General features: G+C 38.4%; 1 protein-coding gene across 3 annotated transcripts in view; it reads left to right on the top strand.

Annotated features, from left to right (window-relative positions):
* Positions 1-1,288: 1,288 nt before the first annotated feature.
* The window catches only part of RAB18 (RAB18, member RAS oncogene family), a 32,900-nt gene continuing 18,020 nt past the window's right edge, over positions 1,289-16,168 (top strand). For 2 of the 3 annotated variants that reach the window (XM_037740954.1, XM_037740955.1), the window contains exons 1-2: positions 1,429-1,616; positions 6,897-6,952. In XM_037740954.1, the coding sequence (XP_037596882.1) occupies positions 1,549-1,616; positions 6,897-6,952 (124 nt within the window). In that variant the 5' untranslated portion in view covers positions 1,429-1,548. Of the gene's footprint in view, positions 1,617-6,896; positions 6,953-16,168 lie in introns of all 3 variants that reach the window. The other variant, XM_017535473.1, reaches the window with a different exon arrangement.

Here is a 16,168-nt window from a genome sequence, read left to right as displayed (position 1 = left end):
CTTGCAACCCCCTGAAAGGTTTTCAGGGATTTCTAGGGATCTGGGAGCCCCACAGAAGGAGAGCTTGACAATACTGTAAACCTCATAAATAAGGTCTTGCTGTCATAATGAAAAGTAAGCTAGATAGACTTGACTGAAGCTTCTAGCGCTATTTGATGAGAAGTGGAGGTTGTTTCATTGACATTACTCTCTAAGGTTAGGAATGAACTCTACAACATTCATTCAATTAATTCATTCAGCATATCTTTACTTAGCAGATATCATGTTCTAGGAAGTACTCTAGATACTGAGGACACACCAGTAGACAAAACAACAATTCCTTGCCTTCGTGATACTTCTAACAAAGTAGTAAAATATATAGTGTATCAGAGGGTGGTTAAGTCCCATGCAGAAAAACAATGTAAAGACATCTAGAAATGCTGGAGGGATTTGCATATTTCAGTAGAACGGACAGGGAAGACCTCGTTAAGAATGCAACATCTGAACAAAGACCTGAAGGAAGTGAGGCCATTTGGATAACTTTTGAAAGAGCTTTTCCAGCTATTGAACAAATTAATTTCCTAACATTCAAAATTTAATTTATATGTATTATTTAATCAAATATCTATTGTATATGACATTAGCTGCAGGTATAAGGAAATAAGAGACCTGATGTTTATTGAGTGCCTGGCATGTACCAGGTACTGTGCTAAGTATTGTGAATGAGGTTTGGTACCTTCACTAAGATTTACAAGTTAATGTAGGAGGAAAGGTGTAGACATACACTTTCTGCAGTCTGGGTGTAGCAGTTCCTACGAGGAGGAAGAGCTGGCTTGAATTTGTACCACCAGAACTTCATACGCACCTGACCTACCTGAAGTCTACACCTTCCTTTCAAGATAATTAGTATGTTGAGGGTGCTCTCCACTCTAACAGAGGGGAAGCCAGCAAATTAATACCTGATCACACCTTTTAAAGAACACTTTGGTTAACAATCTGTCCTCACAAATTAACTCATTTAATCTTCATAACAATAAGAAGCAGATGTTCTAAGAAGCGTTACTGTGTCTTTCTGAGATTAGGAAAGGCTCAGAAGGCTGAATAGTATGACAAGGCAGTTATAAGGTAGAGTTGGACCTAAATGTAAGATAATCTGCTTCAAGCACACTGCTTTTCCCACCGCAGTGCCGCTGTTACGAGCAGCTGCTGAAATAAAACAGCTTGATACTTTCCTGACAGTCCTCCCACTGACTCGAAAGAAGGCGTAGGTTGAGGTTGGGGAGGAGCTAGACCCCATGAAGTCAACAAAGTCACACGCAGCGTTCCCCACCTGCGCTTGCGCAGGGGAGGAACACGCAGTCCGGAAAGACGCCGGAAATTCTGGGTTGCGCAGCCGTGGAGCTACCTCAAGGCGGAACTGGGGCGTCCAGGGCTTCGGCAGCCTGAACACCCGGTGTGAAAGGAAGGTGGCAGCCGTGGAGCGGCGCGCATGCGCAGCAGCTCCCCCTGCTGAAGGGCTGAGAGGCGCACCGGGGCAGCCAGCTGGGCTAGAAGCGGAGTGGGGTCAGGATGGACGAGGACGTGCTGACCACTCTGAAAATCCTCATCATCGGCGAGAGTGGGGTGGGCAAGTCCAGGTGAGGAGGGCGTGCGGGCCGTGACGAAGGTGGTTGGGCTCTTTCTGCCTCGGTGGCTGCTGTCTCCTGGGCCGCGACAGGAGCTGTAAACGGCGGTAGCAGGCGCAGGCTGGGCTCGGGCCGGCTCAGCTCGCGCCCTTCTGGGCCTTTGGGCCGCGCTCTCCTGCGGCGTCTGCGTCCCTCGCCCACCCGCGCCTGCCTGGTTCCCGGCCTCTCCCAGGCCTAACTTCTCAGGGTCGCTCTCCCTCCTGTGGCGCCGAGAAAACACGATTCCAAGGGCTGCCGCTCGGCCGGCGGGTTTGCTGCGCGGAGCTCAGGGCGTGGCGGGTGGGTTTGGTCCCGACTGCAGCCGGGGGGCACTTTGCCTGGAACCCCTCGGGGTTCAGGATGCCTGACACCCCGAGACCCGGGAGACGTAACTCTCCCACTTGAGGGTTTCTGTGGGGCCTTCTCTAAATCCATAATGTCCTCGGGAAGTTTCGTGACGCCTTAGGTCCCATTCCTGGCCTGTTTGGGCGCAGCTTCATGTCGCTTCTCTTACTTTTTGATTACTTGGCTGTGAAAGAACTCGTGGATCTTGTGATTGCTGGAAAATTTCACTTTAGTGTAAAGTCCAAGTGTTTCCGCTGTGGACCACCTTTGATAATGAAGTGTAATTGATATTTCTCATTTTGCCACATCCTATGGAGACAAAAAATTAGTATTGTTTTTTCATTTTTGACTTTTGCCTTGGGGAAAATAATGTTGACAGTGGAGTTAAGTGTAAGGTAAGACATGGATCTAGGTGGATGTTTCTAGAGGGTTGTGATTTCATCTAGGTCTTGGAACAAAGTTCTCCAGGTGAAGTCATTCTTGCCATCTGATTATGAGTAGGTTATGTTCAAGGCCGTCCTAATCCTTAAACCACATATACACTCCAGGGGCTGTAGTCCGTTTCATATTTTTTTAGCTATACCTTCTGATACGCAGACCTTTCAAATAATTTTTTATATTTTATAAGTTGAAGTAGCCTTCATTCTGCAAAATAGAATGAAAGCTCTCCTCAAATAACTTGTAAAAACTACTTCATAAAGCCTTAATTTTTAAAAAGCTACTTCAGAATTTGAAAGCTTACATAATATATTCTGAAATTTTGTGTATTTTTGAAGTTTGACAATACATTTTTATAGTGTTTCTCATTTAATGTACTGTGTGTCTACTGGAATGAAGGATTTGCACATACCAAGGGATAGAATAATGAAATACTATGGGTTAGCAAACAAGTATAATTTGTGTGCGAGTGTGTGTGTGTGTGTGTGTGTGTGTAAAAGGAATGAATAAAATTATTTACAATGATCATCTATTATTGCACATACATATTTAAGGGTTAAAAAGTAATGTAGTAAACATTGTCTTAATAGGAATTTCGTAGCCTTGTGATCTTTCTTTTTCTTTTCTCCTTTTTTCCTTGAGATTTGGTTCTCATTTAAGTTCACGCTTACGAAATTAGTGTCTTGGAAGTCAGAATGGCTGGTTGTCATTTCATGTAGTTCAACTAAATACATGGTCCGTTAGCACTTTTTCTAAATGTATTGCATGGGTGACAAGTTAGGGTGTGTTAAAATTTTCTGGAAGGTTAACTGGAGTATATGAACAAAATTCCTCTGCTTTTTTTTTTTTTTTTTGAGACAGGGTCTTGTTCTATCACCCATACTGGAGTGCAGTGGCATGATCATATAGTTCATTGCAGTCTCAATCTCCTGGGTTCAAGCGATCCTTCCACCTCAGCCTTCTGAGTAGCTGGGACTATCGGCACGAGTCATCATGCTTGGCTAGTGTTTTTTATTTTTTATAGAGAGGAGGTCTCACTGTGTTGCCCAGGCTGGTCTTGAACTCCTGAGTTCATCAGATCCTCCTGCCTTAACCTCCCAAAGTGCTAGGAGCATAGGCATGAGCCACCATGACCGGCCCTACTTCTAAAATTTTTTTCCTAGATGGGATTTCTTATGTTGCCTAGGCTGGTCTCAAACTCATGGGCTCAAGCCAACCTCCCGCCTCATCTTCCTAAAGTGTTGGGATTACAGACACAAGCCATGATACCCAACCGAGATTCTCCTTGTAGAGTGTAAGTGGATTTATCAGTCTCCCTAGTTCATGCCCCCAAAACAAATTTATGTGGGCCTAATATGTTTTAAACTTTTTCCTCGTACATAGCGATGGATTATCAACTGCTCCTGCAAAATTTTGATACTTTACCTCTTTCTGGAAAGGATTGCATTTAGTGAGAAAGTTGTCTTATTTGTCTAGCTAGATATACATTATTGGCCTATGTGATATGCTGTGGAAAACAACCTTAAACACTTACGTTTCTGGATAAGATGAGAATAAGTGACTCTACTAAAATAGAAGTCTATGCCTTTAAAAGTGAATTAGTACAAAAATATTTGTCATGGTTATGATCTTAAAGTCTTGTTTCAACCAAGTTTCTTTCTGTTTCATTACAGAGCTGAAGCTAGTGGAAGTGAGATAGCACTTGTGTTGTTGGGAGAAAAAGGATATCTTTAATCCGAATTAGTGGATTACTTTCTAGTGTATTTCATAGTGTTAGAGTCTAAAGGGTATGTGATAGTAGTCAGGAGATCAGGATTATGAAACTGGGGCTGCCATTTGTGTGACCTTGTGTGTGATACTTGAATGCTGTAGGTCTTCAATTCAAAAGCCAGGGGGCTGGAATAGAAACCTCTCAGACCCTAAATGTATAAGACTCCGATTCTGTGGCTAGGCCTGGTGAGCTAAAGAGTAGCTGAGTGTATCAAGAACTGGAAGGGATTAGAGAGACCTATTATCTAAATTGCTGTCCCTCCTATGCCCCTTGTCTTCCCATTCTTTCTGGTGAATTTCATTTGTAAATTAAAAAAATGCAGATTAGTCATAATCACATTCTGTTTATTATAAATTTGGTGTATCTAAGTGCCGTGGTGGTAGTTACTCCTTCCATCTCTACTTCTGAATGGAAAACATTTTGCTCTTTTAACTTTGAGAGTATGAGGGTGTAATTATACAATACTATAAGAAAGGTGCTTGGCTAACGCCCTTTTTGTCCTTAGCCCACCTGCACCCAGGTGAAAAAAAAAATGGTGCTTTTACCTGGTGCAATGCCTCATCCTGTAATACTAGCTACTCAGGAGGTTGAGACAGGAGGATCACTTGAAGCCAGGAGTTCCAGACCAGCTTGGGCAACATAATGAGACCATGCTTCTAAAAAAAATAAAAATAAAAAAATTAGCCGGCTGTGGTGATACACACCTGTCTTGCCAGTTACTTGGGAGGCTAAGGTGGGGGGATTAGTGAGCTATGATTGTGCCACTGCATTCAGTAGCTCACTAATCATAGCTCACTAATCCTCCCACCTTAGCCTCCCAAGTAACTGGCATGACAGGTGTGAGACCCTGTCTCTTAAAAAGCAAAGAAAAGAAAAGGGTCTTCTTAATTATTTTGACATTGTCAGTTCCTTTCAAAATCTAATAGAGAAATGGACTCTCTGCCCCTTTCAAAGTCTAATAGAGAAATGGATTCTCTGCTTAGAAAAATGCATGCATAGAATTTAGAATAACATTTTGGGATACCAGAGTACCCCTGGTTAAGATCTGATGTGTACCCAGAGCTGGCATTAAAATTTGTTGCTTCACACCATCCCGCCAATTCCTTGCCTCTCCTGACAAAGTACCATTAATAACAAGGGCCATTTAAGGATGAGCAATTACGGAAGAAAAACCTCTGGCTTTGTGTCTGCACATTGCCATATCTTCAATAAATAATACCCAATATCATCATCATTATATTATTACAACTAGTCTACAAGGTTATGTTAACTTATGTTTTTGTAATAATATTTTCTGTGGTGACCACATATAGATATGTATCTTTTCTATTCTTAAATTATGGGTAACTAAGTGTGTTGGGAGAGAAGAACATTTTTATAAGTGGTCTTTAAAAGTCTTATTTGTATTGTTACCTATGTTCGAAGTAAGTAAATATAGTCAAGATGTTAACTAATGAAATGTAGAAGTTGACTTTTCTGTTTTACTTTGATTCTGTGGTTCTGGTTTTATGGTAAACACAAGAAAACAAAATCAAGTAAGGGAGAGTTAATCCTTCAAATATAATTAATGACACTGGGTTTGAAAACTACCAGGAGACCATAATGTTTTGCAGAAACTCTGTGGACAAAACATACCTCGACCAGCAATAATCACAATCTATAAAAATAGTCCTAAGATTTTTCTGTAATTTAGACATCTGATGCTGTTTCTTTGATTTTATTCATGCAAACAGGTCAATTAGGACAGTCTTATACTTTAGAAGTTAATATGAGGGAAGATTGAATGACTTTAAAACCAAGGGCTTTAACAAAAGATTAGATTTTACTTTTGAAGAGCTTCTAATAAATGACACTTCTCCTTCATAGTAAGTAAAATAATTCTGGAAGATGCAAAATCTTAGAGTACTCTTCTAATCTGGTGTCTTTTGCGTTTCTCCTTCCTTTCTAGTTTCTTACCATTTCCTAGGTTCAGTCCTTTGTTCTCTCTCGCCGTAACTGTGGCAGTTGTCTTCCATTGATTTTCTTCCATTTTTTTGTTGGCATGAAGTTTTCCAAACAAAGAGCAGTTCTTGTCATAACTTTCTTTAAAAGCCTTCAATAGCTCCAGTTGCCTACTTGGTTTTACACACCCTACCTAGTGTTTGCCCAGTATTCCTACTCTGTCCTATGATCTTTCTTTTTACCTCTCTTTTTACTGCATCTTTTCTTCTCACTTAGGTAGTAGCCATACTGCATGTTACAGAATGCTAGGCTTTGATGTATTTCTGTTTTTCCTTGAATTCAGAGTGGGTTACACAATCAGATTTCTTAAAGTTAGTTTGTTGCATTCCTAGAGACTATTTTTTTTTCCCTTTTCATCTATGTCAGTTAAAGCATGACATGCTGCTAATATCATTTTCTCAAAAGGACATAGCAGAACAGTTAAAAAAAACCCAACAACCCCCACCTTTTGTACTTGGAGGATTGTGTAGGAGAGCATGGGGAATATATTTAATCGTAAACTACTTTGCTCTTGGGATTTTTAAATTGCCTTTCTAGTAATTTAATTCTTCTGTGTGTACCTGCTCTGAGGCAGTATTCCTAGGAGCAGGCCTATTTTTATCTGCATCTAATAATTTGTGACCAAATATTCATGAACACATTTATCATATGATTAGAAAATTCAGATTCCTAACTTGTCTTTTTAATGTTTCTTTCAGCCTGCTCTTGAGGTTCACAGATGATACGTTTGATCCAGAACTTGCAGCAACAATAGGTAAGTGTATATTTAAAAATCGTATAAAAATGGCCAGTATTTTCTTGCCTTTGGCCTTTTAAATCTAAATCCTTCCACCTTCCTCTCACTACCGCACTGCCTCCTTGTCTGTTGAAATTTTACTTGTCCTTCAAAACTTAATTTTGGTATCATTAAATCTCTGAAGCTTTTCCAGATCTTACCAAGATAAAATAACTTCATCTGTTGTCTCTTGCCACTTTATTAAAACTACTGATAATGTGATTATCTATACACACATTTCTTTCCTGTACTATGGATTCTCTTTTATTTTGCACTATACAACAGTTACTTGAATACTTATTGTGTGCCAGGCACTGCTACTAAGAGGCGGGGTTATAATATTGAATAACAAACTTGGTCTCTGTCATCATGGACCTAAAAAAGTGTGTTCATTTTGTATATTCAGCATTTGCAACAGTGTTTGACGTGTATTCTTATCTTCATATTTGTATTGATATTAGTTATTAAGGATTGTTAGGAGCAATGATACTTAAATGCCTTTTAAAGATAAAATTTAGATTGCCTGAAAGTGGTAGTCACACTAATTTATGAAAATATATGAGAAGATATAGGTAAGTATTTTGATATCACGTGTTTACACTGTAGACAACAACGTAAAGGTATGAAGAGACTAATTGGAATAGTTGAAAGGTAACTGAGCTGAGTCAGAGCTAGTCTTAGCTTTGTCTTGAATTAGGTGTAATCTTGATGAAGTTACTTGACTTACTAACTTCATCTGTAAATTGGGAGGTTTTGGGGAGAGAGAATGCTTTTTTTTTTTTTTTTTTTTCAGCTTTAAAATTTCATGATATGAGGAGAATATAATAAAGATGATCCTAGCATTGTTGTTAGGGAAAATAAAGAGTTTCTCTTAACTGCCTTTATTTGTTTTCATTTATTGTATGTCTATTTTTAACTTTTTATTGTGAAAAAATTTCAGACTCACAGATTTGTAAAAATAGCACAAATAATTCTTGTGTATCCTGCTAAATTACTCTAAATTTTAATGCTTGTTACATTTGCTTTATCATTCTCTCTCTACATACACACAGTATTTTTTTTTAAAAAATGAATAGTTTGAGAGTAGATTGTAGACATGATGTCTTCAATGTCTACATACTTCAATGTGTATTTTTTAAATGAACATAGATACAATTTTATTGTCTATACACAGATTTTATCAGTTGTCCCATTAATGTCCCATAAAGCAAAAGACAAATAATTGTTTTGGGTCCAGGATCATACATTGAATTTAGTTATTTATCTTTAGCCTCTTTTATTTCATTTAATTAACTAATTTATTTATTTTTGAGACAGAGACTTTGCTGTTTCACCCAGGCTGGAGTATATGGTGCCATCTCAGCTCAGTGCCACCTCCACCTCCCAGGTTCAAGTGATCCTCCTGCTTCAGCCACCTGAGTAGCTGGGACTGCTGGCTTATGCCACCATGCCTGGCTAACTTTTTTGTATTTTTGATGGAGACAGGGTTTACCATGTTGGGCAGGCTGGTCTTGAGCTCCTGACCTCAAGTGATCCTCCCACCTCGGCCTTCCAAAGTGCTGGCATTACAGGTGTGAGCCACCACATCGAGCCTCTTCAGTCTCTTTTAATCAGCAATTCTTCAGCCTTTCTTTGCCTTTTTAGGGCCTTGACATTTTTGAAGAGTAAATAATTATTTTATAGAATGTCCCTCAATTTGTATATGTCCAGTGTGGCCTTACAGTTAGATTCAGGTTATGCATTTTTGGCAAGAATTCCACAGAAGTATTTTTCAGAGCACAGTGTCAGCAGGCATATGGTGTCTGTTTATCCTATTTACTGGTGGTGGGACTTTGGTTACTTAAGGTGATATATGCCAACTTACTTCTCTGTGAAATTACTGTTTTTCCCTTCATAACTAATATTTCTTTTGGAGAGATACATTGAGACTGTATAGGTATCCTCCTTATACTTTCTGCCCCCTTGTTGTAGCACCCATTGATAATTTTTGCCTGCCACAAGTGATAAGGACAGTATATGATCTTGTCACTTCAACTGTGATGGTTATCAGATGTTGATTTTTTTCAAATGCTATCACTCTGTCTGCATATCTTGTTTGGAATTCTGTAAGTAAGAGCCCTTTTTGTTTCTTTTTTATGTAAGGCAATGTCTCGCTGTGTTGCTCAGGCTGGCCTCAGATTCCTGGGCTCAACTGATCCTCCTACCTCAGCCTCCAAAGTAGCTGGAGCTGCAGCCATGCAACACCATGCCCAGCTCACAAGGAGCTCATGTTTGTTTGTTTCTTTTACTTCATATAAACTCATGGTGCCTCTAAATTTTAAATAAATTATATTAGTCTTAGCTTTTGCATGATATTAGCATTTACAGATTTACTCTTACTTGGACATAGGAAAGGGAGTCATTTGAAACACTGTAATTCAAACTCCATTGTAATTTGGTTTTGTTGTATAATAATAATAATTATTATTAAGTTTAATTAATTTGCTTATTTTGAGACAGAGTCTTGCTGTCTTGGCCAGGCTGGAGTGAAATGGCACAACCTCGGCTCACTGCTGCCTCCACCTCCCTGTTCAAGCAATTCTTGTGCCTCAGCCTCCTGAGTAGCTGGGACTACAGGCATTCACCACTACACCTGGCTAATTATTGTATTTTTAGTAGAGACAGCATTTTGGTATGTTGGTCAGGCTGGTCTTAAATTCCTGGCCTCAAATGATCTACCTGCCTCGGCCTCCCAGAGTGTTGGGATTACAGGTATGAGCCACTGTGCCCAGCCTGGTATATTATTTACTCCTATAAAAATTACTTAGTGGTAAAACCTTATTTTGGTTAGAACTTGCCTGAGTACATATTGGTAATGGCTACCAAGGAGGAGAGCAGCAGCAACTGGTAGGAAAATTAACTTGCCTAAAGTTCAAATTTTACTGAAGGAATGAGCATATATATATATATAATATTAACTGTCTTCATTACAAACCCAAATGGAATTTAGGGGCTTGTAGCATGATAAATTGTGGGTTGTCTTTATTAGTAAAAAGGCTTTGTCTTCTGCAAAGACAAATGCTAAGATTATAGCATGCTGGTGAAAATATTTATAATTTGTTCCCCAAACAGGCCCTGGACCTTGAATACGTTGAACAAAGTATCTTTTACAATTAAGCATGAGATTACTTTCTGCCTTAGGTAATAACCAGTATGTAGAGTTTTTTTGTTTGTTTGTTTTTGAGGTAGAGTCTTGCTGTGTTGCCCAGGTTGGAGTGCAGTGGAGCGAGATCTTGGCTCACTGCAACCTCTGCTTCCCAGGTTCAAGTGATTCTTCTGCCTCAGCCTCCCAAGAAGCTGGGATTACAGGTGTGTGTCACCATGCCTGGCTAATTTTTGTATTTTTAGTAGAGATAGGGTTTCACCATATTGGCCAGGCTAGTCTTGAACTCATGATCTCAAATGATGCACTTGGCTCAGCCTCCCAAAGTGCTAGGATTACAAGTGTGAGCCACCACGCCCAGCCCACACGTGAGTTTTAAAAATAAAAACAACTACTTAACGGCCTTATGAAAATTAGTGTTTTATGGAAAATTGGTATTTTACCCCACAGTAAAATAGTAGTAAGGAAAGTGTACCATTATCTCTCAGTAATTTAGTGAGACACTTAAGTTTTTGTCTTGTATAAAATACTCTTTTAAGATAATTGTTGGATTTGGGATTTGCAGATGGTAATATAAAGTTAGAATTTTTCTTTTGTTTTTTGGCAATTAGCTAAAAACAACAAAGAGAGGGAAAAACTGAAACACAAACCCAGCATCCCACTAAACTAGAAGACAGTTAAAAACCCAAGCCACAAAATAGGTGGGATTGTTGCCAGGAGCAGTGGCGATGAGGCCAGCTGCATGTGGGAAGAAGTAGAGAGGATGCCACAGCTGTGGAGCTCAAAGCCAGCAAGAAACACCCACGAAACTGCAGGCCTCCCTGAGGTACAAAACCTTTTGTTTACAAAAGTGAATGGGGTTTTTTCCTGTCATGGCAGGAGCCTTCCTGCACCTGATTTGATCCTAAGAAGTCGGGGAAATGAAGCCAAACAAGGAGCCTCATAAACAAGTCATTTTTGCAGGAAGTAATATGTGTCTATCTCTATAGCAGTTGGGGAAGAGATGACTTTGCATTGTGAAAAACCTCCAGACTCCTGTCTGCATTGGCTCTTGAGAAGTAAAACACTAAACTGAATCATGAAAAAGTTGTGTCAGTCCAGAACTGGAGGCACTCTGGCCTTCTGTACAAACCTCCTACAAATAGCAGGTTCTGGACAACCAGCACTTCTTCAAAGATGAATAATCGAAACAGTTAAGCTCGACTGCCACAGATGTTTGGAAATCAAAAAGGAAGAAAGAAACAGAGAAACAACGGACAGATGAAGAACAATCACCTAAAATATTGCCATAAAGAAGATGAACATTGTGATCAAACATTTTGCCATGAGTTTAGAAAGCTTAATGAAGTATTTACTGCTGAGAGCACAAAGCAGTTGATATAAGAGGCCAGGGAAGAAATAGTGTGGTTGCATGAGAAAATGCAAGCTAAGCTGATTGGAAAGTGGAAAGAAAAATAAATGAAATTAGAAAATAAAGCCATTACTGAAATGAAGATGAAATAGAAAGGATCACACAGATAATAGAGAACTCTGGAAAATACTGTAAGAGACAGAGTCTAGAAATGGGAAAAGCAGGTGAGTTTACCAAAATTAATGAAAATGTTAAATGTTAAATTATGATAGATATGGAAATCAGAAAAGGAAATCCAACATATGCATATTTGCGACTCAGAAGAAAATGTAATGAAACACAGCAAATATTTAAAAATGTAGTACAGGATAACATTTCTGACATAAAGATAAACACTCACACACACAAAATTGCAAGCATTTAAAAATTTTTTTTGATACAGGGTCTTTTTCCATCACCCAGGCTGTAATGCAGTGGTACAAACACAGCTCACTCCAGCCTTGACCACCTGGGCTCAAGTGATCCACCTCAGTCTCCTGAACTGGAACTACAGACATGTGCCACCATGCCCAGATGATTTTTGTGTTTTTTTGGTGATGGGGTTTCACCATGTTGCCCAGGCTGCTCTTGAACTCCTGGGTTCAAGCAGTCTTACTACCTTGGCCTCCCAAAGTGCTGGGATTGCAGATGTGAGCCACTGTTCTCAGCCTGCAAAAACATCTTGACTGTTTTTTTTTTTTTCTTATTACATGGGAGTGTTTGATAAAAGATGGTATTGGGTTTCTTTGTCTGCTGTGACAAGGTCACAGGGTAGTCCTTAATCAGGTATGTACCTAAGTAATTGGTGGTATGGATGGAATTGGTAAGCATGGATATTAGATCCTGTAGAAATTATTCACACTAATTTTATATAATCTGATAGGCATAATTCACTTTATGTTAAGTTTTTTATTTTTTTATTTACCCCATTTTTTGTAACTTTTGAATATAAAAAGGGTGCTTTAAAAAACTATTTTCAAATAAAAGCCTAGAAAATGAATGTAAAACCATTTTTCTACTTCAGACTGGCTCACAACATGTTTCTTAATCTATTTTAAGACATATAATTGTTAAAATATGTGAAAATGTCTTTTGAGGTTTGGTATATTTCAACTACACTTAGACAAATTTTGGTTGTTATCAGCTGATGTCATTCCCTTAGTGAGCTTTCAAAAATACCCATGACTTCTGCTGGGCACGGTGGTTCATGCCTGTAATCCCAGCATTTTGTGAGGCCAAGGCAGGAGGATCACTTGAGCCTGGGAGGTCGAGGCTGCAGTGAGCTGTGATCCTGTGACTGTATTCTAGCCTGGGTGACAGAGTAAGACCTGTCTCCAAAGAGGGGAAAAAATTGTCATGACAAACTTAAATAATATTGGAATTATTTGTTCTTTAAAGGTTACATTTCAGCTGTTGAATCAATCTGATTCTGCTTCCTTCTTTACTATTCCAACCTCTTCAAATTTTCTATTCTTAGAATAGTCTTGGGAATATAACTGGGAAAGTATTCATTTTCTCTTAAGTTAGTTGCAAATAGTATTCTTTTAAACTTTTCATTATTTGTGATTGTGGCTCTGTCATTTCTAAAATTGTCTATTTTTGTTTTCTTTTCCTAACGAATGTATCTATTTTATTGTTTTGAGGATTGCTTTACTTTTTTTTCCTCTCTGTTCTTCCTACTTTTCTTTTGGCATATTTTGTTGGTTAAGATAAGTATTAAGTTCCCTTATTTTTAATTCTTATCCTTTGTTAAAGATGTTCTCTAAGAACCAATTCTGTGTTCCACAGGTTTTGGTATGGAGTATTTCTTTGTTATTGCCCTGGATACTTTGAATTTTCAGTTTTGCTTTCCCTTTTGAACATTTGAAATCTTTTGGCTGGGTGCAGTGGCTCATTCATGCTTGTAATCTCAGCACTTTGGGAGACCAAGGCAGGTGGATCACTGAAGGTCAGGAGTTCAAGACCAGCCTGGTCAACATGGTGAAACCTCCATCTCCACTAAAAATACAAAAATTAGCTGAGAGTGGTGGCAGGTGCATGTAATTCCAGGTATGCGGGAGGCTGAGGCAAAAGAATCGCTTGAACCCAGGAGATGGAGGTTGCAGTGAGGGAACACTGCACCACTGCACTCCAGCCTGGGTGACAGAGAGAGACTCCATCTCAAAAAAAAAAAAAAAAAAGGAAAGAAAGAAAAAGAGAAATCTTTTATTTATCAATATATTTCTATACCTTCATCTATACACCTTAGGCTATACCTTCGTCAGAAGGCTGGGGCTAAATCCAGCCTCTCAACTTCTAATTTGGAGTTCTTCTAATTATTTCACAGTATATCAACCACAGATTTGACCTGAATGTCAAAGAATGCTAAGTATAATTAAGAGAGAAGCAGCAAAATTAAATATATTGATTAATTAAATGTGCCCGAATCCACTTTTCTTAATAATTCAGACTATCAGTTAGTTTTGAAAAAGTACTTAAGATTGAAAATAGAAGAACCAGGCAAATGTGAAAATGCAAAGGTAGTGTGGTAAAATATAGCTTAAGGTAGAATTTAAAGTGAATGCATTGAACAGAATAAAGCAGGATAGTATGTGATGATGAAAGGCCCAGTTAATTAAGCAGCTATAACAGTCATAAACAAGTAGGCAGCAAACATAGAAGCTATATATAAAAGCTTCGGAACACAGAAAAGAATTTGATGAGGGCTGAGTGCGGTGACTCACGCTTGTAATCTCAGTACTTTGGGAGGCCAAGGAGGGTGGATCACCTGATGTCAGGAGTTCGAGACCAGCCTGGCCAACGTGGTGAAACGCTGTCTCTACTAAAAATACAACAGTTAGCCAGGCGTGGTGGCTCACACCTGTAGTTCCCAGCTACTTGGGTAGCTGAGACAGGAGAATTGCTTGAATTCGGGAGGCAGAGGTTGCAGTGAGCCAAGATTGCACCATTGCACTCTAGCCTGTGTGACAGAGTGAGACTCCATCTCAAAAAAAAAAAAAAAAAAAAAAAAAAAAAAAAAAAAAAAAAAAAAAAAAAAAAAAAAAAAAAAAAAAAAAAAAAAAAAAAGAATTTGATAAAAATACAGTTATATTAGATTTGTTGCACTTCTTTTGTAGATAGATCCAAAAGACACAGATGAGGGTGTAGGGAGTTGGACTAACAATCAACAAATCTTTTGAAAAAAGACCTCATTGCTTTAAAGGCCCATGGAACAATTATGCAGAATCAATCTCAGACTTGACAATAACAAAGCAAATCCTAAATGGAAAAGAAGTAGAGGTTTTACAGTATACATTCTTGATAACTTATTCTTTTAGAAAATATTTTTGGTCAGTTGGTTTCTTACATATGCATTTGTAGCAGTATTTTTAAAAAAATTATACATTAAAGTTGATTTTTTTGATTTTTAACATATGCATTAAATGTATATGGTCATATAGTTACCACCACAGTTGGCATACCAAATAGTTCCATCATCCCCAAAACCACCTGGTACTATCCCTTTCTGGTCTATTCTAGTTTAGTCATCCTGCCTCTAACCCCAGTAGCCACCTATCTGGTCTCTAGTTTTACCTTTTTGAGAATGTCATATAAGTGGAATCATTGGATATGTTACCTTTGAGACTGCTTTACTTAGCTTAATGCCTTTGAGCTTCATCCAAGTTCCTGTGAATCGTTTGTTTCTTTTTTATTGCTGAGCTATATTTCATTGTGTAGATGCACCACAATTTTAGTTGGTTTATCTATTCATCTATTATAAGACATTTGTGTTGTTTCTAGTTTTTAGTGATTATGAATAGTCCTATTTTAAACATTCAGGTACAGGGTTTTGTATGAATACTAACTTTTATTTCTTTAGAATACATACCCAATAATGGAATTGCTGGGTCATGTGGTATATGCATATTTCACTTTGGAAAACTGTTTGGCCATATATTTATAAAGTGATTGTATCATTTTTACATTCCTTCTAGCATCATGTAATTTGAGTCTTTCTCTCTCTTCTTTTTAAAGTCAATCTGGTTTGAAAGTTTGTCTATTTGTTGATCTTAAAAAAAAAAAAAAACTTTGGTTATTGATTTTCCTTATTGTGTTTAATTATCTTTGCTCATATTATTTATTACTTTTGTCCTGCTAGCTTTGCACATAATTTACTCTTCTTTTTTAGTTCCTTAAGGTATAAAGTTAGGTTATTGATTTGAAGTTTTGTTTTCTTTATAATATATTCATTTACAGCTATAAATTTCTGGGCTAGGCATGGTGGCTCACATCTGTAATCCCAGCTCTTTGGGAGGCTGAGGCAGGCAGATCACCTGAGATCAGGAGGTAGAGACCTGCTGGGCCAACATGGTGAAACCCCATCTCTACTAAAAATACAAAAATTAGCCAGGTGTGGTGGTGGGCACCTGTAATTCTAGCTACTTGGGGGCTGGGATGGGAAAATCACTCCAGGAAATTGCAGTGAGCCGTGATTGCGCCACTGCACTCCAGCCTAGGTGACAGAGCAAGACTCTATCTCAAAAAAAAAAAAAAATTATCTCAATATTATTTCACTGCATTCCCTAGGTTTTAATTTGTCTCAAGGAATTCTCTAATTTTTTTTCTATGATTTCTTCTTTGACTTAGTGGTTGTTTAAAAGGGTGTTATTTCATTTTCATGTAT

This window comes from Cebus imitator, unplaced genomic scaffold (genome assembly GCF_001604975.1).
Source record: "Cebus imitator isolate Cc_AM_T3 unplaced genomic scaffold, Cebus_imitator-1.0 Scaffold92, whole genome shotgun sequence".
NCBI lineage: Eukaryota > Metazoa > Chordata > Mammalia > Primates > Cebidae > Cebus > Cebus imitator.
The sequence above is the reverse complement of the archived record's forward strand: the minus strand, read 5'-3'. Positions and strand labels throughout refer to the sequence as shown.